Raw genomic sequence first — 25206 nt, 5'->3', positions numbered from 1 at the left:
CGCTGGCCGTGGCAGGCGTGGGCACTGGCTCGCTGGCCGTGGCAGGCATGGGCACTGGCTCGCTGGCCGTGGCAGGCGTGGGCTCTGGCTTGCTGGCCGTGGCAGGCGGAGACTGGGGAGCAGAAGCCTTTCCTCTTCTCCTCCTCCTCCGGGTGGACGAAGCTGGCAACGCTGGCTCTGGGACGGACGAGGCTGGCAACGCTGGCTCTGGGACAGATGAGACTTCCAGCATGTCGGCCATGGCAGGCGTGGGCGTTGGCTCGTTGGTCGTGGCAGGCATGAGCTCTAGTTCGTTGAACGTGGAAGGTGGAGACTGGAGAGCGAAAGCCTTTCTTCTCCTCCTCCTGCAGGCGGACGAGGCTGAGCACGCTGATTCTGGGACGAGAGAGGCTACAGGTGCTGGCTCGCTGACCGTGGAGGGCGTGGCATGTTCTGAAGCTGCCCCCGGGATTGAGAGAGGTGGTTCCTCTGTCGCAAATGTCTCCACATTGAGCTCCACATACTCCTGCCAGGTGGAATCTCCGATCTCCTGCAAATCGTAACATCCTTCAGGAGGTTGTCATCCCAACCAGCGTGGCCAGCCACACAGGAGAAGAAGTGGGAATACTCACAAATGTTTAAGTCCATCCGAGTTAGTTCCACGAAGAACGCCGCTGGATCCATTTTTGGTCGGTTGTTCTGTAACGAATGAAGTAGGGAAGTTAAGAAGGCTAGATCCAGGTGCGGCTAGTGGTTTTAATGAAACTATAAATAAATACAAATAAAAGGTAGGCACGGGAACAAATCAAACATCCACGATGGGAAACAGAAATTTTAACAAGAGTAAACTTTAACACGGGTGAGGCACAGGGTCAAAACACATATGGGAACAGACATGCCATCTACATCTAATGACCGACAATGAATGAACAAACAACAGGGCTTAAATACACAGAAGGATAATGATTAAATTAAACACAGGTGAGAACAATGACACTGGCAGTGAGGAGGGCAGGGGATTATGGGAAGTGTAGTTCGGGACAGGTGACAGGGGAGAAACACAGAGCAGACAATGGGGAATCGTGACAGTTACAATGGGTTGAAGAGGTTAAACCAGACAGGGTGGTAATATGCTCTGATTCAATTGCGGTTTTGGGAAGCATCCAATCAAGGAAAAGTGATAGAGAAGATCTTAACATAGAACTATTTCAAAATGAGTCTAGGATCCATAGAGATGTATTGATGTGCAGTTTTGCCAGCTCACGAGGGTATGAAAGGAAATGAGGGAGCTGACTTGCTTGCAAAAAAAGCATGACAAAAGGAAATTACAATATCAATTACATTAGAAAAATTAGAAGGAAAAGCCCTGATTAAGAATAAAGGTATGGTGATTTGACAGGAAAAGTGGGATGAAGATCTGAAAGGAAGGAGATATTATAAAATTAAAATAAAGGTTGATAAAAAAGGCACAAAGAGAGGAAATAATAATAACAAGACTCAGACTAGATCACTCAGGATTAAATAGTATGTTGGCTGTTCTAGGGAAAGGAAACAGTAATAAGTGTGATAACTGTGGAGACAAAGAAAATGTAGATCATGTCATCATGCATTGTTCCATATATGAATCTGACAGAAGAAACTTACATGACAAAGTAAGAGAAACAGGACGGGCATGGGATCTAAAAGGGCTATTGGGAACAGAAGGGGTTAGAGAGATCAGGAGGGCACTTTTTACCTTTTTAAAATGCTCTAGATTTAATAAAAGACTATGAGCTAAGTGACATGGTGATACACACTCTTATACTATAGGTGGCGGTATGCACCTTTAAAAGTTGTTTGCGGAAGTTTTTTCTGTAAAATGCCTATTTTTGTTTATTTTTTACCCTTGATATGTATGGTTATATGTACGTTTTTATGTAAATTATTTTTGTTCTTGTTATATTGCAATAAAAATAATAATAATTTTTGCTCGTGGCACTCAGTTCCGGGATCGGTTGTCACGTGACTGATCACTCAACGGGAACCAGATGACGATGTGTAATGAAATTGTTTAAATTTAAATAGTTATTTGAAAAAAATAAATATTTAATCGTAAAAAATAAAAATAAAAAGAATCTGAACAGTAAAACCCAAAATGATTTTTCTCAAACGCGTCCAGACTCCAGACCAGTAGGAGACAGAAAAGCGCCATTAAACACAAGAAGAAGAGAATAATTTGTCTGTAAGTGTGTGAATGTGTTTATCTTCATTTGTGAGTTTATGTTTGTGAGGTTGTGTTCTGAGCATGTTGTTTTTCTGTCTTTGGCGTTTTAATGATCGTAATAGAAGATTATTATCGTCGTTTGTGACGGACTCTTTAAAATATTCAGTTTCAATAGAAACAAACAAAAAAACTTCGGAGCCCCTTCAGCGGGAATTTGTTTTGTGAAATAGTTTTACTGTCTCTCGCTATAAATTAACCATGATTTTACAACAGTAACCGTATTTTAACAATGATATCCGTAGTGAAACTATAATACTTCAGGAAACCGAATACTGTGGTTTAATAAACATAATGTTGTGATTATTCTGGTTTTACTACAAGAACTATAGTTTAACTGTGATTACTGAGGTAGTTTAACCATTGTATTTGTAATAAAACCAAAGTAATCACAAGATTAACCATGAATAATCTTTATTAAAACATGGTTTTGGTCCAAAAAGAAACTAAAACAAACATGTCCCACCTCAGTCATGTTTACTACAATATTACTATAGTAAAACCATGTTTCAGACCTAAAACATTACACTATCATGGTAACTACTATAGTAAAGCCATGATTTCTGTTGTATGTTTTTTTTTTTTTTTTGGCTATAGATTTATTATGGTTTTACTTAAGATACCATGATTAAACTACTAGAGTAACCACAGTTAAATTATGATATTTGTGGTCAAACCATAATAACACAACATTTACCACAGTTTTTATTTATTATTAGTCTATATATTATTATATATTATTATATATTTAGATATTATGGTTTCACTTTCAATATCATTGTTAAAATATGGATAGTAAACTCACGGTAAATATATTGTGAGGCAACACAAGTTGATCAATGTCAGGCCAGATAGAGGGTGAAAGATATTTAATGTAAAAAACATGATTAACTTTATCAGTGGACCTGACAGAATATAATGAAACTATATGAAAAAAAAGCATTTCATGAACACTTTAAACATTTATTTTTAAATCATGCCATTTTAAAACAGAGTTCCAATGTATTAAAATATAGAGTTTGTCAATAATCTAGTTTCCATCCACTTCTCGCGCTGTTTTGTTATCGACAAAGTGAAAATACGTAAAGAAATGTGCAAAATTTGCTGTCTTCTGCCTGTTTCCATTCAAATGGCCTTCTATCGATAAAAAATGGTTAAAAATGCTTTTAATGCTTAAAAACCACTTTGTCAAAGAAGTTTTGGTTTATCGCAAAATTAATCTGCCCTTAAGCCATTTGTCATTAGTTTCACTAATTTTTTTCCCCCCGAAGTTTTGGTAAAACGGGGAGAGTTTTGAGACAATGCATTGAAATTGGCCAGCTTACTGTCATTTTAATTTCACAAATAAATGCAATCAGAAGTCGAGGAATTGCAATCAAAAGGGAACAGTTGCCCTTCTGATAGGACTGTAATATTGGTTCTGATGTTGCGCCTGTCGCAGGTTGCCACCGGTTCCGACCCAAAAGTGAATCGTCATGGGGAAACTTTCGGTCTTAGTATAAGGACCATCCATCGATGTGTATAAGCTGTGTGCTCAGCTATTAAAGAAAAATTGATGTGGTGTAATATCAGGGTTTACATATAAACAGAAAAAACATCAGAATAATGACACTGACATATAGCTTGACATAATCTTATATCACAGCAGATATTTAAACAAGACAACTGATTTTTCTTAGGCAGTTTACTAGGCCTACCTCAGATGCCACTGCCTGGAAAGTACATTTTACCTGAGGTAAGACACTTATTACTTCACAACACATACAACTTTTATAACTATACATGAAAACATGTCACTTCCTGTTGCCAATAGGTGGCACTATGACTATAACTTAATATTGACATGTAGGTATTCAGGCTGGGACTGTTATCAAACATGTGAAATTTGGGGCAAATTGGACATTTTATGTTAGAGTTACAACAACTTCCTATTTCATGGTGAAACATCAAACTATGCCAGAAAACTCAAAAGCTTCGCAATTTAGCCTCGCTGACTGAATATGATGTTGATCTGATTTGATCTCTTGGAGCAGTTCGTTAAAGTACAAGGCCTGGAAATGGCAAAAACTGAGCAAAAATTTAAGAGAAAAATCATAATGGCTGACTTTCTGTTGTGTTGGAATATGGTTCTAAGATAATTTTTTTTTTGTATGTGTTGACCTGTAACATATGCCTACCGATTTTCTTACATGTAGGTGAAACGTGGCGTGAGGGCTGCTTTGTTGAAAATTTGTAGGTGGAGCTATCGAGCCATTTTGCCACCAGTATTAGATGTAATTTTTCCCCACTTCTGAGATGTGTTCAAAGATGCACGAGCATGTTTAGGCCTCAGAAATGTGACCCATTTCATATTGAACATAATAATAATAATAAATATATCTACAAGCAGTGATAAGCACAAAAACATGTCACAAAGCAGCAAAAGAAGCTTTCAATCATAAAAACAACTAATCATAAAATTAACTAAAAATAGCTTGTTCTTGGAATTTTTGTCCAGTATGTGGCACTGTTGTGAAACTGCTCAGATAGTGTCTGGGCATGATGGTTATCAAGCAGGAAAGGGTTCAAGAGTTATAAGCCAAAATTTAATTCCTTTTGGAGGAATCTAATAATAAAACCGTCAATAACAATAGATTTACTCCTACTGGAGGAATCTAAAAATAGGGGTTTTTGCTCGGGCCCTAATAAATGAAAGGATGGCTACCACGATTAAAGTAAGCGCAAAGAGTGGCCACTTGTGCACTTATCGATAACAGGTGCATGATACGAGATATTTGTGTTGGCACTCCTGGAAGTATCATGACGCAGATCTGTTTGCAGCATCAGATCTGTGCAGGTATGCCATTAAGGCCAATCAATAACAGGGCGAGTAATACTTCATGTACAATACATTGGCTTTCAAGGATGCATACGTTGTCGTCATGATTAACACAGACTAAAGGTTGGGGTAAATTCTGTCATGTGACACTTTATTTTTGCGTTAATGCCTATTTTCTTGACAAAGCATTTTCATTTACATTTCTGCATTTGCCAGACGCATTTATCTGAAGCGACTTACAGTGCACTTATTACAGGGAAGGAATCCCCCAGAGCAACCTGGAGTTAAGTGCCTTGCTCAAGGACACAATGGTGGTGGCAGTGGGGATCGAACCAGCAACCTTCTGATTAACAGTTATGTGCTTTAGCCCACTATGCCACCACCACTCTTTGCAAACCAGTTTTCATGACATTTGAAGTATCGATATAGAGTTTTTGCACGACTTAAATGGAAAAATATTATGTCTACACTGATAATTTGCATTTCCATCAGCTATATCGTTATTTGATGCACTACACTCTTTGTTGCAAAAAAACCTTGGATGGAAACGTAGTTAAACGTATCAACCAAACAACCATTTTTGATATATCATGAGAAAAGTTTATTTTGGCAATTGTTACAATGCCTTTAATAAATTTAAATATAAAACTGAACTTGAAACAATCTGTACTTACATTAGTGCTACACAAGAGTACTAGAAAATGGTGTAGAAAAAACAGCTCCAAAAGTCACCGCAATGTAATAATAAAACCCAAAACATGTCCAGTAGGAAAAGCCCTGTTAAAACCAAGAAGATGAAATAAACTAATTTCAGTAGGTGTTCAGTGTGTTTAACTTGATTTGTGGGGTTTTTATTTGCTTTGATGTGTATTTTTCTGGGCATGTTAATTTTTAATGATCGTAAAATAATCTTATTATCGCCGTATGTAACGTTTTTGTGACAGATGCTTTAAAATATTCAGTTTCAGGAGAAAAGAGCAGAAATGTGAGTATCACTTTTCATTTCTGATAAATGAGCTTGTTAAATTCATCGGCTGATTGTAAATTAGTTCAATGAAGGTGAGTATATGTTAAATAAAGCATGTTATAATATCTGATAATATTCCTGCTGTCAGGAAAAGCACACATTTATATTTATAGGCTATCATATCAGAAACAAAGTTATATAACAGAGCTGTTTATAATCCTTTAATAATCTTTTTGAGTGTGATGAATGTCAGTCCATTATAATATGATGATTTTGTGTTCAGATGTTCATCATGAGAGTAGGTGGATGTGATCTGCAGTAAATCAGTAGGAACTGATCTGTCCATGCTGGATATTGATGAATTCATCCCAGAAATCTCCCGGAAAGAGTTGACGTCACTGAAAACAAAACTGATGGAGAAACTCTCTGAACAGAGATCCAGAGACACACAGGACTCACAGCTCACTTTACTCTGTTCTACTGACGGTAATCAGGGTGATCAAACCTCCACAGAGTCTCAGACTTCTGTCTGTAACGCTGGAGAACAGCAGATGCTGCAGACACCAGTGAAGATCGAAGTGAAGCAGGAGGAGATAAAAGTAGAGGAACAACAGAGTGATGATGATCAAACCTACACAGACTCTCTGACTTCTGTCTGTAATGCTGAAGAACAGCTGATGCTGCAGACACCAGTGAAGATCGAAGTGAAGCAGGAGGAGATAAAAGTAGAGGAACAACAGAGTGATGATGATGATGATCAAACCTCCACAGAGTCTCTGACTTCTGTCTTTAATGCTGGAGAACCGCAGATGCTGCAGACACCAGTGAAGATGAAGATGTGTTCAGTGGAGCTGCTGGACTGCAGGAACCTGATGAAGATGAGAGGAGAAATCAAAGTACAGGAACAACAGAGTAATGAAGATGATGATGATCAAACCTCCACAGAGTCTCTGGCTTCTGTCTGTAACACTGAAGAACAGCAGATACCAGTGAAGAATGAAGTGAAGCAGGAGGAGATAAAAGAAGAAATCACAGTAGAGGAACAACAGAGAGATGATGAAGATTATATTTCAGGTATGTTTCTTCCTTTAATGATTTACATATGCATGTCAATCAGCTGTCATTTTACAAGTCATTTTATCACTCAAAACAGTTCCTTGTTGGTTTTATTTTTAAATGTTTAGTTTTAAAAGGTGCATGTACTCCAGTGTTTTTTGCACTGCTTTTTTACCAGGGGTGCTGCACGTTTTTGGATATACAGTGTAGCAGTGGGTAAAAAAGAAAAGATAAAGTGATGATGTGCGCTTGCCATCCAACTTAAGAAAGCAAATAATAAATAAAGCACACTTTATTATTCTATCTTATTGTCCTGAGTTGGTTAGATTTCTAGTCCAGTGGTTCAACTGGTTTTGCTTCGAGACCCAGATTTTATAGTGGATATCAAGTGGTGACCTACCAGAGTAAAGAACATAACCTGTATTTAAAGGGTCATGAAACACTAATCTACATTTACTTGGATGTTAACAGATATGTGCACAGATAAGCCAAAACTTTATGACCACTCACAGTTGAAGCAAATAATGTTAATCATATCCTAACAAGGCCAAATGACAAGGTTTGGGTAGATAGATGGTAAGTGAACAATCAGTACTTGTGGTCAATGTGTTGTATGCAGGAGAAATAGGCAGGAGTGTTTCTTGTGCTACAACCTGCCCCTAATTTACTGGCAGTATTAAAACAGTCAGCATTTGACTGATACAAAACAGTACAACTGATGTTTATTTTATTTTTATTTATTCCTTAATTAAATGGTCAGTACTGACTGATACTGAACATATAGTACTGATGTTTATTTAGCTATAATTTTAATTTATTCTTTATTTAAATTGTCAGCCATTGACTGATACTAAATATACAGAACTGATTTTTATTTTGTTATTTATTGTATTTGTATTTATTCTTTATTTATATGGTCAGCAACTGACTGATACTGAACATACAGTACTGATGCTTATTTAGCTATGTATTGTATTTTTATTTATTCTTTATTTTCTCAGTGTGCATTTCTAGAATTTGTATAATAATAATGTCAAATATTCTTTGATAAAAATATTTGTTTAAGAAAGCAACCTTTGCATAGTGATATCTGTGCACAATCCACATCTGGTCTGTTTTCATTCCAGCACAAAAATTTGCTATACCGGCCACTATATTGGTAATCTGTGAATTTTCCCACCTCTAAAATCGGTATCTAAATCCCATATCGGTATGGCTTTAATTGCTACACTCTTTTAATTTGGAGAATTGTGAAATTTAATCAGATTTTAAAGGAATGTAAAGTTGGGTATCGTCAACATAACAGTGGAAAATTATTCCATGATTCCTGATAATATCTCCCAGGGGAAGCATATACAAGAAGAAAAGAAGAGGCTCTAAAACTGATCCCTGTGGCACTCCATACTTAACTTTTGTTTGGTTTGACAATTCTTCATTTACATAGACAAAGTGGTAGCAATCTGCTAAATAGGACCTAAACCATGCAAGTCCACAAATGCCAACATAATTCTCTAGCCTATTCAAGAGAATGTCGTGATCTATCTTGTCAAATGCAGCATTAAGATCTAAAAGCACTAGAAGTGAAATGCAGCCGCGATCAGATGATAAGAGCAAGTAGTTTGTAACTCTGATAATTGCAGTCTCTGAAATTGTTTATCTATACTATGCCTCTGTAGAAATGATCATAGCTGGGAGGACACTACTTTTTCTAGTATTTTCAACATAAATGGGAGATTTTAAATCAGTCTATAATTAGCCAGTTCTCCAGGATCAAGTTGTGGCTTCTTTATAAGCAGTTTGATAACTGCCATTTTAAAGTTTCTTGGGACATGTCCTAAGGATAGCAAGGACTTAATAGTGTAGGGCCTTGCCCCACTCAAAATGTCAGCAGAGACAGCATGGCCCTTTGTTATATGATCAAAGGTGAGACATTGCACTCGGTTTCAAAGAATGCTTCACAGCCGGATGGGAAGTCCCGCCCATGGACCCAATCTCAAGCGTCATTGGTCAAAAGCGGCCTATGACCGATGACGTCGTCATATCCACAAAACCAGCAGACAGATTTGATTTAGATCTCTCTGCCTACAGCTGCACAAGCCTGCAGTTTAAAGAGACTCATATCTACACATTTATTGCAAGTGTTGTGTTAGTGGTTGTTAGTTTGCTACTAATTCATTACTCCTTTTAATTTATTTGTTAGCAGTTCAAGAAACCGTTAATACTACAAAGTTGCTCTTGAGTGACAGGTAAGTGGTCCTCCCATGTGCATTCTTTCCCAAGTATAACACCTGGTGCATCAGTGTTTTCCACTGAGCAACAGGTGTCATCAATCTTCACCTTCAAAACTCAGCTCAAGCATTCCATTTTTGAACTCTCAAAGAGTTCCTATATGGGTCCACTGGATATCACCCTCTCACCTGCCTAACCAGTGAGAATTCCCAGTACCCATCAGCGTCCGGAGCGGAAATCTCACTGTCCAACTGGGTCGCTGACCTCCTCCTTTTCCCTAGAGAAGTGAGGGAGGAGCTTAACAGCTACACACAATCCCAGTGTGATGCTGAAATGGCCGCCGTGGTTGATAGTGCACCCGATCCTAAAGGGAAGGTACCCACTATCCAGGAAGCAGTTGGCAAACTGTTCCTGCTCTACCACCACAAGGCCCAGTTGCAGATAGCAACCCTCAAGGGTGTGGTAAAGACACTTACCACCCATGGGAGTCGGCTTGATGCACGCAATCGTGCCTTACGCAGAGACCTCCAGACCACGAATACGATGCTGGAGGAGTGTGTAGAAAGACTCCAGTGGGCTGAAACAGATAGCTGAGAAGCCGCGGACGACCGAGACCGCCAGGAAAGCCGAGACACACGGGCTAAGGCTCAAGAAGTGCTCCGCTACTCCACCTCTGACAAGAGTGGGGCAGAGGACTCCGAGACCGGCACTACGATGAAATACCCAACCACTGGTTCAGGTAGTATTTCAAAACCGTTGTCCCAAATCCTGGAGCGAGAGCGCATCCCTGTTTGGGACAGGAGTCCACCAAGTTTCGGGGGCAAGACCCCATTCCTCCAATCCTCCCCTCAGGCATCTGTCAGACCCCACCCCAGCAGGGTGCCTCCCTCACCAGAAGGAGGAAGTGGTCTCAACCAACGCCATGGCAATGGGGCAGGCACTGGTACTCATCTTCTGACGAGTCAGATGGACACCAGCGGGACAAAGCCACAGGTCTGCCCATGCGCCAGCTTGACCTTTGCAAAGGACATAGAACGCTTCAACCAAGCAGGCCAAGATTCAAATGTCAACGATTACCTCAGGGAAATCGGACATTGTCTTGCCGACTTGCCTCATCGCGTGAGAAGTTGAAGCCCATCTGGAAAACAACTTCCAGAAGCGTCCACGCTTTCATTGAGACTCAACCTCCGCGCATTCGGGACAGTTACCCGAGGCTTTGTAGGGTTCTGAGCGTGGAGTACTCGCCATACACTGATGAAACATCAGCCTCCCTCAGTGCCATCCGCATTGTGCGTACGACTGATAAACGATAATGTCAGAGTCCTGGACATCCAGTTTTCCGAGAGGGCAGACTTTGTGCTTGAGGGCTACGAATTGCCTCAACCCAGAGTACGCAGCAAAGCAGCAGCCCCAAAACACGTGCCCAACCACCCACAGGCGGGTTGTAGGAACCAAGGGAATGACCACAAGGGTCACTCCCAAGGTTAGCAAGAGCCCAGAGAATGGAATCCCTTTCCAAAGAAAAGGAATGTCGTGTTTGAGAAAAACCCCAGACATCGGAATGGAAACAAAGGGAATCGTTCGGGGCCTCCCAAAGAGAGGGATCTGGAGCAGAAGGTCAGCCTCCTCCAGAAACAACTAGTGGACGTGATGAAGCACCTCAATGCTTGTAGCCATCTCCCCAAAGGGCCAGACGATGACCACCAGGGGGCTGACAGTGACAATCCGCCAACATGACTAGGCAAGACCCTGCAAAAATGCAGGGAAATGCAGCCCTGAATACTTATATTTGTGAATCTACAGTGGATATAAAAAGTCTACACACCCCTGTTAAATGCCAGGTTCTTGTGATGTAAAAGAATGAGACAAAGATAAATCATGTCAACTTTTTCCACCTTTATTGTGATCTATAACGTGAAAAATTCAATTGAAAAACAAACTGAAATCTTTGAGGGGGAAAAATAAAAAAACTCACAATAACCTTTTGGGAGACTTGATTTTTGTTTTTGTAAACTTCAGCCAGGCTTGGATGTTTTTCTTTGTAAGAAAAGGCTTCCGTCTTGCCACCCTACCCCATAGCCCATTCATATGAAGAATACTGGAGATTGTTGTCACATGTAGCACACAGCCAGTACTTGCCAGAAGTTCCTGCAGTTCCTTTAATGTTGCTGTAGGCCTCTTGGAAGCCTCTCTGACCAGTTTTCTTCTCGTCTTTTCATACATTTTGGAGGGACTTCCAGTTCTTGTTAATGTCTCTGTTGTGCCATATTTTCTCCACTTGATGATGATGACTGTCTTCACTGTGTTCCATGGTATATCTAATGCTTTGGAAATCTTTTGTACCCTTCTCCTGACTGAAGAAATCCTACTAGAACAGTTGAACTTTATTTGTGATTAATCGGAGCACTTTAAATGATGGCAAGTGTGTAATGACTTCTATTTAACATGAGTTTGAATGTGATTGGGTAATTCTGAACACAGCCACATCCCCAGTTATAAGAGGGTGTGCACACTTATGCAACCAGATCATTGTAAGAATTTTTATTTTTCACCCACTAAGATTTCAGTTTGTTTTTCAATTGAATTGTTCACGTTATAGGTCACATTAAAAGTGGAAAAAATTCTGACATGATTTATCTTTGTCTCATTCTTTTTAACTGGGGTGTGTAGACTTTTTATATCCACTGTACATCTTGGAATGAGTCTCAAAAGTTATCTTGACATCAGCCGTCTCCTTGGCAGTCATGATTTCAAGCTCAATTACACCACCTACCACCATCTAGCGTTCTATGCATGCGTCAAGCGCTAGCAAGTAGCAGATGTGGGCTGAGTGTTGTTCTGTTTGCAAACGTGCACTGAGCACATTATATTTAACTACATAACTTCAGATTCACTTTGATTTCACCTTTATGTAAATCCAAACATAAACAAGGATCACATGTACTGTTAAACTCTGAAAGTCTTCATGCAGTTTTCCTCCTGAATAAACGTTTGACGGTTTAGAACTCCTTGGTTTTACTGGAGCACTAGAGTTGTTGCGGTTGCACATTTTTTAACTACATTTAGTGAAGCGTTGTATAGTGGTTTGGGGGCAGTGGAAGGGGTGCATGCAAATTACATATTCATTATGAATCAAACTTTAAAAGTTACATTATTGAACACGGAATGGTTTCCAAAATTGGTCAAATGGGGTTCAGTTATTGTTTGTGCCCAACCAGAAATAATGAGCTTGAGACTCCACTGAAAACAAGGCCATATCCACAGGTGATACCATGGAGGACTCCTAATTTCTGTGGTTAGATTGATAGTCTTTTAAAAAAAAGTAAATAAATAAACGTTATTATTTCATATAATAAAAACTAAACTAAAAGTCTAAGCACATTTAAAATCATTTAACTACAACTTTTACAATTGTTGTAAAAATGATGTCTTATACAGTATATTCACTCTAATAGATTTAATATTAATCGATTCAAGTTACAAGTTAATGTTACTGCAGTTGAGTAAGGATGAATATGTGTATTTTAAAATGCTTTGTAATTGATGTTTGTCTCCTCTTTACCTCATCAGTGCTCTTTAATGTGTATAAAGCATTGAATATGAGATTAATAAAATAAAAATAGCTTTGGAAGTGGCTCAACTTTCACAGAGTTTTCAATGCAGGAAAAACCCTGAAAACGTCACCTGCCAAAGTGGCTAGTAAGTGTGAAAGAAATTCTCGCTACTGCTGATTTCTAGGTTGGGCGGGTGTTAGTTCAAACCCCTGTTGCCTATAATAATTAAATGCAGTTATTAGGTGGAATAAATATTATAAATAAATCCTGCTTGCACAGCCAACATCACAAATTAATACTGGACATGTGTTGTGTTCTGACATTGAATTAAGCTATTCATTTCTTTTTATGTTTCCCCTCTTAATTGATTTTTTTTTTTACTGTGTTTATTGTAGAGCTGATGGAAGTGAAAGAGCAATGTCAAGAACAGAATGAAGTGGAGGAGAAACTTCAGTGTCAGAAACATCATGATTTCACAACTGGAGAAAAATCTTTGAGTTCTTCAGAGACTAAGAAGAATTTATCACCAGAAAAGGATAAAAGAAGAGCAGCCAAAAATACTTTCACATGTTCACAGTGTGGAAAGTGTTTCACAAATGAAAGCCGATTTAATAAACACATGAAAGTTCATATTGGAGATAAACCTTACACGTGCCATCAGTGTGGGAATAGTTTCTCAAATATAGTTTGTCTCAAAGGTCATCTCTGTTGTCACTCTGGAGAGAGACCATTTGAATGTGACAAGTGTGGTAAAACATTTGCTTTGAATTCAAGCCTAAGAAAACATCTGAAAACTCACACAGATGAGAATACCGATGTGGTGGTTTATATGTGCTTTGAATGTGGGAAGACCTTTATTACAGCCAGCCTCTTGAAACAGCACCAAATAATTCATACAGGAGAAAAACCTTACAAGTGCTCACACTGTGAAAAGAGTTTCATTCAGTCAAAAGACCTGAAAGCACACAAGAGAATTCATACAGGAGAAAAACCTTACAAGTGCTCACACTGCGGAAAGAGTTTCATTCAGTCAAAAGACCTGAAAGCACACAAGAGAATTCACACAGGAGAAAAACCTTACAAGTGCTCACAATGTGGAAAGAGTTTCACTCAGTCAAAATACCTGAAAGCACACAAGAGAAGTCATACAGGAGAAAAACCTTACAAGTGCTCACACTGTGGAAAGAGTTTCAGTCACTCACATAACCTGAAAACACACAAGAGAATTCATACTGGAGAAAAACCTTACAAGTGCTCACACTGTGAAAAGAGTTTCACTCAGTCACAAAACCTGGAGGCACACGAGAGAATCCATACTGGAGAAAAACCTTACAAGTGCTCACATTGTGAAAAGAGTTTCACTCAGTCTCAAAACCTGGAGGCACATGAGAGAATTCATACTGGAGAAAAACCTTACAAGTGCTCACACTGTGAAAAGAGTTTCACTCAGTCAAAAGACCTGAAAACACACAAGAGAATTCATACTGGAGAAAAACCTTACAAGTGCTCCCACTGTGGAAAGAGTTTCAGTCACTCACATAACCTGAAAACACATGAGAGAATCCATACTGGAGAAAAACCTTACAAGTGCTCACACTGTGAAAAGAGTTTCAGTCACTCACATAACCTGACAACACATGAGAGAATCCATACTGGAGAAAAACCTTACAAGTGCTCACACTGTGGAAAGAGTTTCAGTCACTCGCTTAACCTGAAAACACACAAGATAATTCATACTGGAGTAAACCCTTACAAGTGCTCACACTGTGAAAAGAGTTTCACTAAGTCACATAACCTAAAAACACATGAGCGAATCCATACTGGAGAAAACCCTTACGAGCGCTCACACTGTGGAAAGAGTTTCACTCAGTCAAAAGACCTGAAAAAACACGAGATAATTCATACTGGATAAAGACCTTACAAGTGCTCACATTGTGGAAAGAGTTTCAGTCACTCGCTTAACCTGAAAACACACGAGATAATTCATACTGGAGAAAACCCTTACAAGTGCTCACACTGTGAAAAGAGTTTCACTAAGTCACATAACCTAAAAACACATGAGCGAATCCATACTGGAGAAAACCCTTACAAGTGCTCACACTGTGGAAAGAGTTTCACTCAGTCAAAAGACCTGAAAAAACACGAGATAATTCATACTGGAGAAAACCCTTACAAGTGCTCACACTGTGAAAAGAGTTTCACTAATTCACATAACCTGACAACACATGAGAGAATCCATACTGGAGAAAAACCTTACAAGTGCTCACAATGTGAAAAGAGTTTTACTTGGTTACATTGCTTGAAAAAAAAAAAAACAAGAGAATCTATACTGGAGTGAAATCATACCACTGCTCTTCATGTGGGAAAAGTTTCAGGGCAGCAAGTAATCTACAGAGACATGTAAAAGTAATTGTCCAAGTAGATACACTGAGCAAAAATCATCTTCAGGTCCAACAAGATCAGTCTTTTTAAACCAATCTTTTAAGTGAACTAATAGTTCTCGTTCACTTCCATACACTGACTTAGACTTCATGTTCATTGACTTGACTCCCTTTCAAAGCCAATGAGCTCTAGTTTAATGCGCAAGAATGGTTTGGTGATTTTTCAGGCCTGTAAAGACTGACTGCAAGCAAATAGGATTCGAGTGTGGGAGCAATTATTGCTGTCACTGGTTGAACAAAAATACCGTTGAATCAGTTGTGTCGGTTGTTTGAGTCTGATTGAAAAACAGTATGTATTATTTGTATTGAACCAAGAGGTCAGTGTGTGAGATTTTGAACTTCTATTGGTCACGTGTCCTCTCATCATGCAGATTCTCCAAAACTGTTCACCAAAGTAAACTTTCTATATGCAGTGTAGTATGAAGTTTCTTCACATGAGGTTTGCATTATTGATTGAGTACATATCAAATCAGTGTTCAAAACAATATTTTTGCCTTATGCCAACTCACTATGGTAAGCCTACATAAAGAATAAGTATTTTTATCATTCGTGTCGAATTTGGTGTGGAATCACAAGCTTATGTCAGTCATATTTGCGCCACGTCCGTAAACCAAGAAAAGAAGTACGTCTCGGGTTACTTAATGTTCCCTGATAAAAGCAGAACGAGATGCTGCGCTGATTTAGCGCTTTGGGAACAACAGAAGGCTTCAAGAGTGACTGGATGTACGGTCGAGAGGAAACCTTAGGCAGGTAGTCAGGATGAGGGTGCAGTATTGCTTTTAGCCATTGGGCAAAATCTAAGCAGGCTGGCAAGACAGACAGAGCCTGCAGATCCCCAATTCTTTTTAGAGAAGTAATTGCCATAAGAAAAACCATCTTGAGAGTCAGAGGTTTCTCAGACGTTCAAAGGGGGTCTCAACCAGACCCTCAGGACTATTGCTAAGTTCCATGAAAGGATCCTTGTCCTAGCAGGAGGTCTCAATTGCATGGCTCCACTGCCAAAGTGAGCGAGCAGAGGATGTCTCCCCAATGGCATCCCGTCAGTCAAGGCGTGGCAAGCCATTAGAGCGGCCACGTAAACCTTGAGAGTGGCGGGGCATGTGCCTGCAGATAATTTTTCTGCAGATAGTCAGAACAGAAGCAATCTGGCAGTTAACTGGATCTGCATTATGTGCACTACACCATCATTCAATGACACCCCATTTATTGGCATAACTTCTAATAGAGGGAGCCTTAGCGCTCAGAATGGTCTCGATGACTTCAGGTGAAAGCCCAGTGTCCCTCAGTTGGTACCCTTCAGGGGCCAAACACGAAGGTTCCACAGTTCGGGCCGGGGATGAGGTATCGTCCCCCATGCCTGAGACAGAAGTCTCTCCTGTCCGGAATCGCTCAAAGTGAGTCATCGAGGAGAGACATTATCTCCGAGAACCATACCCTGTTCGGAGGACAGTGAGCTAATTTAATTCTGTGGCCTTTTTATACTGGTCTTAGGACCCACATAGAAACACCTGGCAGTAGTTTCCACACTTTATCTGGAAACCGCTAACTCCTGAACTCCAGAGGCGCCAGGAATGGAGCGGTTTCATGGGGGTATCGGGAGGGTACAGGTGGATGTTTCACGTGACCCGTCCCAAGGGGCTACCCCCACAAGGCTGGTTGCAAAACCGTCAGGTTTTTTTCTTTTAACAATAACTGCCCTGTGGTCTTGCTTTGGAGGCTGCTGAGGGTGACGAACCAGCCCCCAGTCTTTACGATGGGGAGCATGATTCACCACTCTTTGTTTTTGAGCCTCCCGTCTAGAAGGGGCGGGGCTGGGTGGTCGACGGCCCCTCCCCCTGAGTGCGGTGAGGAAGGAATTGCCCGAAGGCTGCCTCGTGGCTTTTTGCCTCCTTGAACCTGGTGATAACTACATTCATAGCATCACCAAATAAGCCAGAAGGTGAAACCGGGGCATCGAGAAGGAAAAGTTTGTCCTTATCATTGATGCTTGACAGGTTGAGCCATAAGTGTCTCTCCGTGGTGACTAAAGCAGACATAGTTTGGCCAATGGTGCGAGCTGTCTGTTTGGTCATGCGGAGAGACAGATCCATGGCTCGACGAACCTCAGAGAAAGCCTCTTCGTCGACCGTGGTGCCCGCACTCAGGTCCTTCAACAGATCAGCCTGGTACGCCTGTAACACTGCCATAGTGTGCAGGGCAGCACCAGCCTGGCCTGCTGCCTGATAAGCCTTCCCCACAAGCATGGAAGTGGTCCTGCATGCTTTGTGGGGAGAGTGGGTCTCTTTAGTGATGATGCTGAGCCAGGCGAGAGATAACCCACAAGTGTCTCTTCTACTGGCGGCATCACCGAATACCCCCGTGCCTCGGCACCCACGATAGTCTAATATGTCGACGTCGAGGGCACGAAGACACGAGAAGTATAAGGTTTCCTCCATGAATGAGAAAGCTTGTCATCAAAGAAGGGAAGGGACTGATGAGGTGTTCCCCTCCCTTGACCACCAGAAAGAAATCTGTCCTCCAGTCTGGAGCGTTTGGGGGTCTCTTGTTCGCGTGGCCAGTCTAATTGAAGCCTGGCCACCGCAGGAGTAATCACCTCGAGTAATTCCTCCGATTATTTATTATCATCCATGGAATGCTCAGAGGTGGGAAGCGCAAAGTCCGCAGACTCAAGAGATTCATGTTCCCCCTCATGAACCGAAGAGATGCCGGAGCACGCTTCAGGATCACGGGAGGGACCGGCTGGATCTGTGGAGAGAGCGAGGGATAGGGACGGACCCCTCTCGCTCCTCAGCCAGATCCATACGAGAGCCCCACAATGTAAGAGTGGGTGCTGTCTCTCGGAAGTAAGCAAGAAGAGTGTGAAGCATTTTGACTGAAAACAGATCGCATTACTCGCACCCACCCTGCCCCAACGCAAGAGCAGCATGCTCTTCCCCCAAACAAACAAAACAAAACTGTGTGTCCCTCTCAGCCATAGAGCGTAAACATGGGAACACACACTGCTCGCTTGGTTTATCAGTCTTATTCTTTTTCTTCCATTTTTTTTTAAAGAAAAGAGAAAGAGAAAGGTTTCTGCACACTGCCTAACAATTCTAACTCCTAACAGAGGAAAGTAGAATGTTCTGACAGTCAAGAAGCACAACACACACCGAATGATCTGAAGACAAAAGATCTGACGATGAACCTGTGACGCATCTATTTATAGCCCTGCTACAGGTGCATCCACGTAAAGTTGTTCCCAAAGCGCTAAATCAGCACAGCATCAAAGTGTAGCTTTTTGACAGGGAACAGGTTGTTGCGTGTTCTGGCAGGGGAAGCGATGCTGTTCAGTACAGCATCGCAGCAGTCCAGTTGGACGTTTGTCTGTTAACTGTCTGGCAAAGTTTTTTACTTGCTAAAATTCTTGGATATATTTTATGGTGGGGTTTTTGAAGTTTATACTGCTTTTCATGCTTTCATGAATTGAACATTACTCATGTGTTTACTTCTTCCGATGTATTGACGATTTCCAGAGACAATTCCTGTAATAGGTTTACTGGCATTCATGACTTATGATAATTTATAATATTGCTGTTGTTTTGAGGTCCTAAGTTGCTCAAGTTATCACTTTTCTTTGTCCTTTTAGCAGATAGTATGTTTAAAAACCACTAAAAGTAGTTTCTAGATGGTAGTTCCCTATGAATTGTATTAACATCTCAGGTTGTTTATAATGTACCGGTTTTATAGCACAGCAATATATTAATTGATTTGTTTAGTGTGTTACAATGAAACTATTATATTGCACATTTCTGCATATTATTTGAATGTTTAATAAAGTATATTTCATCCCCATCATTATTGATTCCTCATTTTTTGTTAGTTTTAAATGTTATTGTGTGCATTGCATAGATGTACTATTGTAATATTATGGTTTACTTCCATTATTGCCCGAGGCTGTACAATATTTAAAAAAAATTATAAAAATATAATCTAAAATCATGAGTTTCATCTGTGCAGGAAAACGCGTAACGCTGAACACAGCCTAAAACACAACATACTCAAAGTGTTAATCCGCAAGTTGCTTAAAATTTTTGGTTTCAACCACAGATGTCACTAGAGAGCAAAAAGTTATGTAGTGCAGCTTTAAAAATAGGCTAAAATATTTTTGGAGTGTGTATACACTCACTGAGCACTGTACACCTACTTATTCATGTGATTATCTAATCAGCCTATCATGTGGCATTAGTGCAATGCTTATAATTATGTAAATTCTGGTCAGGAGCTTCAGTTAATAAATAAAGCAACCATCAGAATGTCGAAAACAAATTATATTAGTGACCGTGGCCTGATTGTTTGTGCCAGATTGTAAATTCACAGCTACATTTTTAGCTTTAGATGTTTTCAGGCTGGATTTGAATATGGCTAATGTTGGAGCACATCTGGCCTCTTCTGGAAGCTGGTTCCATCTGTGGGTGGCATAATAGCTAAACGCTGTCTTACCATGTTGATCCTGACTTGATCCTAATGATCTGAGAGGTCTGTTAGGTTTATATTCAACAAGCATATCTGCCAGTGTAAAGACCTGAGGACTGGAATAATAAGCTCTGGTTTTTTGGTCCAGGTCAGAATCCTGGCAGCAGCATTCTGAATGAGCTGCAACTGTCTAATGGTCTTTTGGGGGAGGCTGGTGAGAAGTCCATTGCTGTAGTCGTAGTCGAATATATAGTTGATAAATGCTTGAACAAGTCTTGACTGGATACAAGACATTTAAGACATACAGGTCCTTCTCAAAAAATTAGCATATTGTGATAAAGGTCATTATTTTCCATAATGTAATGATAAAAATTAAACTTTCATATATTTTAGATTCATTGCACACCAACTGAAATATTTCAGGTCTTTTATTGTTTTAATACTGATGATTTTGGCATACAGCTCATGAAAACCCAAAATTCCTATCTCAAAAAATTAGCATATCATGAAAAGGGTCTATAAACAAGCTATTAACCTAATCATCTGAATCAACTAATTAACTCTAAACACCTGCAAAAGATTCCTGAGGCTTTTAAAAACTCCCAGCCTGTTTCATTACTCAAAACCGCAATCATGGGTAAGACTGCCGACCTGACTGCTGTCCAGAAGGCCATCATTGACACCCTCAAGCAAGAGGGTAAGACACAGAAAGAAATTTCTGAACAAATAGGCTGTTCCCAGAGTGCTGTATCAAGGCACCTCAGTGGGAAGTCTGTGGGAAGGAAAAAGTGTGGCAAAAAACGCTGCACAACGAGAAGAGGTGACCGGACCCTGAGGAAGATTGTGGAGAAGGACCAATTCCAGACCTTGGGGGACCTGCAGAAGCAGTGGACTGAGTCTGGTGTAGAAACATCCCCGCATTCCCCAGGTCAAGCCACTTTTGAACCAGAAACAGCGGCAGAAGCGCCTGACCTGGGCTACAGAGAAGCAGCACTGGACTGTTGCTCAGTGGTCCAAAGTACTTTTTCGGATGAAAGCAAATTTGGCATGTCATTCGAAATCAAGGTGCCAGAGTCTGGAGGAAGACTGGGGAGAAGGAAATGCCAAAATGCCTGAAGTCCAGTGTCAAGTACCCACAGTCAGTGATGGTTTGGGGTGCCATGTCAGCTGCTGGTGTTGGTCCACTGTGTTTTATCAAGGGCAGGGTCAATGCAGCTAGCTATCAGGAGATTTTGGAGCACTTCATGCTTCCATCTGCTGAAAAGCTTTATGGAGATGAAGATTTCATTTTTCAGCACGACCTGGCACCTGCTCACAGTGCCAAAACCACTGGTAAATGGTTTACTGACCATGGTATTACTGTGCTCAATTGGCCTGCCAACTCTCCTGACCTGAACCCCATAGAGAATCTGTGGGATATTGTGAAGACAAAGTAGAGAGACGCAAGACCCAACACTCTGGATGAGCTTAAGGCCGCTATCGAAGCATCCTGGGCCTCCATAACACCTCAGCAGTGCCACAGGCTGATTGCCTCCATACCACGCCGCATTGAAGCAGTAATTTCTGCAAAAGGATTCCCGACCAAGTATTGAGTGCATAACTGAACATAATTATTTGAAGGTTGACTTTTTTTTGGTATTAAAAACACTTCTTTTATTGGTCGGATGAAATATGCTAATTTTTTGAGATTTTGGGTTTTCATGAGCTGTATGCCAAAATCATCAGTATTAAAACAATAAAAGACCTGAAATATTTCAGTTGGTGTGCAATGAATCTAAAATATATGAAAGTTTAATTTTTATCATTACATTATGGAAAATAATGACCTTTATCACAATATGCTAATTTTTTGAGAAGGACCTGTATAAGCTTTTTTTTTTATATGACTGTAGGCTGATTTAGTTATTACTTTGATTTGAGTGGTGGTGGTGGTGTAGTGGACTAAAGCACATAAGTGTAAATCAGGAGGTCACTGTTCGATTCCGACAGCCACCACCAATGTGTCCTTGAGCAAGGCACTTAACTCCAGGTTGCTCCGGGGGGATTGTCCCTGTAATATGTGCTCTGTAAGTTGCTTTGGATAAAAGCGTCTGCCAAATGCATACATGTAAATGTAAAATGACTGTTAAAACTAAGTTTTAAACTAGATTGTCCAACAGCAATCAACTTAACATCACCAGAAGAAGAAAACTTCTTTCCTGTAACAGCACTATGGATCATGAAAAATCATTGAACTAAACAGTTCATACTGTAAATAAACAGCAATGGTGTTGCTGTCTGAGTTGTGTTCAGTCAAGAGCTGTTTTTGCATTGTCAGTGCTGCTGGTTTGCTACACAACATTTATATTTATTCATTTGGCAGACGCTTTTATCCAAAGCAACTTACAAAAGAGAAATACATCATAAGCAAATCATCTTAAGAAGGCAGTTGTATGAAAAGTGCTGCATTACAAAGTTTCACTAGCATCAGAATAGTAGTATTCACGACAGATTAAAGTGCAACAAGAATATAATTGTTTTTTTAATGAGTGACTGGTTCAGTGCTCATGGAAAAGATGTGTTTTTGGAAGACAGAACGAGTCAGCTTCACAGATTGAGTTGGGAAGGTTATTCCACCAACGTGGTACGATGAAACTGAAAGTCCCGGAAAGTGTTTTGGTGCCTCTTTGTGTTTGTACAACAAGGATTCGCTCCTTAGCTGACCACAGGCTTCTGGTGGGAATGTAGCTCTGCAGAAATGAATTGAGGTGTGCTGGCACAGACCCAGTGACTGTTCTCTATGCCAGCATCAGAGCCTTGAATTTGATATGTGCATCAACAGGCAGCCAGTGAAGAGAGACAAGGTGAGATGGAGTGATGGCTTGGAAAATGTGGTGGGGTGGTTGAGAGGAGGAGATTAGAGACCTCATTGTCAGTCAGAGGAGAGAACATGGAGACAGAAGAGCTGTATACACAAGGCGGGTGTTTGAGAGTGTGTGGTGCTGAGAATGTATCGCTGATGGCTTATTAGTAAAACATTTAAAAAAAATACAAATAAGAAACTCTGAGACAGAAAATATCTTTCTGGATCAGAAATCAAAGGTTTTCACAGCTGCCAAGCAAAGAGCTTGTTGTCTCCTCTACCCTTATACTCTGTTGGTCAGGGTTTCAGTGATACACTGTGCCAGAAGGAGACTGGCTCCTCTCTGCACTGACCAATCTGTGTTCATGCTTCGTGCATGCCTCGGGCACTGGGCAAGTTGAGAGTGGGGTCAGCTAGAGTACACACTCTTTATCACCAAGAAGAGTACAGAGCTTGTTGTGGCTCTCATGCATCTGTGCAAAATCACTCTCAATGTCTTGGGGTTTTGATGCCAGAAGATTTTATTATCAGAGATAGAAAAGGTGAGTCAGTCTGCAGAGTAACTCCAGCAACTGGGTTTCTTCCCGGTTATATATGATCTACCAAATCGTGGTTAATACATTTCATACATGTCACTATTATCTATATTTTTGTTCTGTGACTCCAGTCTGTTTTTTTAAGAAATGGACAACAAAAATCTGTGGAGGGGCCTCACCACATATTTTCTCTAGTATCAAAACAGGAAAATCAATTTACCATATGTGAGCACATTCAATTACAGGCCTCTACACAGACACACTCAGGAAGATACATGCTTGACCATCCAAAATAATTGTAGAATAAAATGGCTATATTTACATTGATTATACTTGATTAATTTATATTCAACTTTATAAAAATATTCCACATTATATAAGTCCCACCTTCACTGTCTTTAACCAGAGTGCAGTTTCATAATTCAGTCGCCTCAGTTATGCTATCTAGTGACTAAGCTATGTCACACAGCTTCAATACCAATGACCAGATTATGCACTCTGGTGGAGATTTCAGAACCAAACATCTTAATCCAAGTTTGATTAAGAATGGAGTAAAAGATTCTGTCTCCCTATACCTTCATTCAATGAATGAAACATATAAGCAAGTTATAAGCATGAGCGTGAAATTGGTTCAGCCTTGCCTGTGGTTGTCACAGTGATGTAGAGTATATCAAACATAATAAAATATATACATCATAATATTAAGAGTTCTTTTTTGTAGTGTAGATCTCTTCAACCCAGATACTTTGCGCATCGTAGAGGGTCACCCTTTGGGGAGAGGTTGGGCTAGTACTTACACCCAGGGTGTGGCTCAACTTTATTCATCTTCTTCATCATAATTTGAGGTACTTGAATCCTCAACCAATGTTTGTGAATCCCAATTTGGTTTATAAAGCCAATCCTGATAATATACACTTTGGTTACTGTGGCAGGGCGGAGGGCGGGACCGGGTGTGTAGGATTACGATCCGGCCCCGCCCTCCGCCCTGCCACAGTTACCCTCTAAAATTACTTTCCAATTGTCTTGACATCTTAGTATTTCCATTTATTTTACTTCAGCTTTGATAACTAGTGACCTCAATGAAGGAAGTACACAACAAAACAGTAGCCCTCCTATCATTAATGTAATTCCCCAAAACATTCTCAATTTAACAAACCATGCTCCTAACCCATGCTCCTAACTTTAGAACAAACCAATCCAACATTTGATTATCTCTTTTGAGCATTTGCTTTAACTTTGGTTATTAAGTTTTTAATTTAATCATGACTTCACTAAATGTTCCTCCCAGAGCAGTATTATTTGGTATAAAAGTACAAAATTGATCTCCAGACATAACACATACTTTATCTGCCAATAACCAATTAATATGACCTATTTTGCCATGTCATTCGACTTGTTTGCTTGTATTCTACATGTAGTTGTTCTCCTAATGCAGATAAAGCATACTCAATGTAATAAACAAATCTCAGTTGATTATAGTAAATATAATAATATCCATTCTGTGTTTTTATTTTGTGTTATCCAAATTAATATTGATTTAACCCTGCTTTGACTTAATCTCTAGCCTTAAATTCCTTAGGTATACCACTGGGTTGACCAATTGAATCTATATACACATTAGCATCTGTTTCAGAAGCTCTCTTAGTTCTATTCTCATCTTCCTTCATGAATTGTCCTAATTCCCACATTGCAATTTTCTGGATCAGTCGTACTCTAACATATATTCCTTTCCATCCTAGTGGTAAGGAGTCCATAAGTCGTTCTTTTCCACAGAATCAAAAGAAGTCTGCTACCACTATTGTCTGATGTAGGTAATGCTATAGTTTGATTTTCACATTCTTCTGGATTTAATTTCATTTGCTTTCTTAATCGTTGTTCTTGAAGTACTGGCGCTCTTACAGGTACATTTGATTGCCAAGCATTTGTTTTGTCTAAGTACAAAATAGTAGCGCATCTTCCCTTGAATTCTCCCAAATCATGAGTTCCTTCTGGCTTACTCTGGCACTCATACTCTTGGCTATAATCTGTGTTGTTCCATTTTGGAATTTCTACGTTTCCTTCTTTTATTAAAA

At 40.1% G+C, this 25206-nt stretch overlaps 1 protein-coding gene across 5 annotated transcripts in view; it reads left to right on the top strand.

Annotated features, from left to right (window-relative positions):
- The first annotated feature begins 2147 nt into the window (after positions 1–2147).
- Positions 2148–25206, top strand: part of LOC127618550 (zinc finger protein 271-like) — a 47923-nt gene continuing 24864 nt past the window's right edge. The window contains exons 1-3 of one of the 5 annotated variants that reach the window (XM_052091069.1): positions 3919–3974; positions 6308–7098; positions 13259–15186. In XM_052091069.1, the coding sequence (XP_051947029.1) occupies positions 6369–7098; positions 13259–14775 (2247 nt within the window). In that variant the 5' untranslated portion in view covers positions 3919–3974; positions 6308–6368 and the 3' untranslated portion in view covers positions 14776–15186. Of the gene's footprint in view, positions 2201–3918; positions 3975–6307; positions 7099–13258; positions 15187–25206 lie in introns of those variants that run through there. The other 4 variants (XM_052091067.1, XM_052091068.1, XM_052091066.1 and 1 more) reach the window with 4 other exon arrangements.

This window comes from Xyrauchen texanus, chromosome 25 (genome assembly GCF_025860055.1).
Source record: "Xyrauchen texanus isolate HMW12.3.18 chromosome 25, RBS_HiC_50CHRs, whole genome shotgun sequence".
Taxonomy (NCBI): domain Eukaryota; kingdom Metazoa; phylum Chordata; class Actinopteri; order Cypriniformes; family Catostomidae; genus Xyrauchen; species Xyrauchen texanus.
The sequence above is the reverse complement of the archived record's forward strand: the minus strand, read 5'-3'. Positions and strand labels throughout refer to the sequence as shown.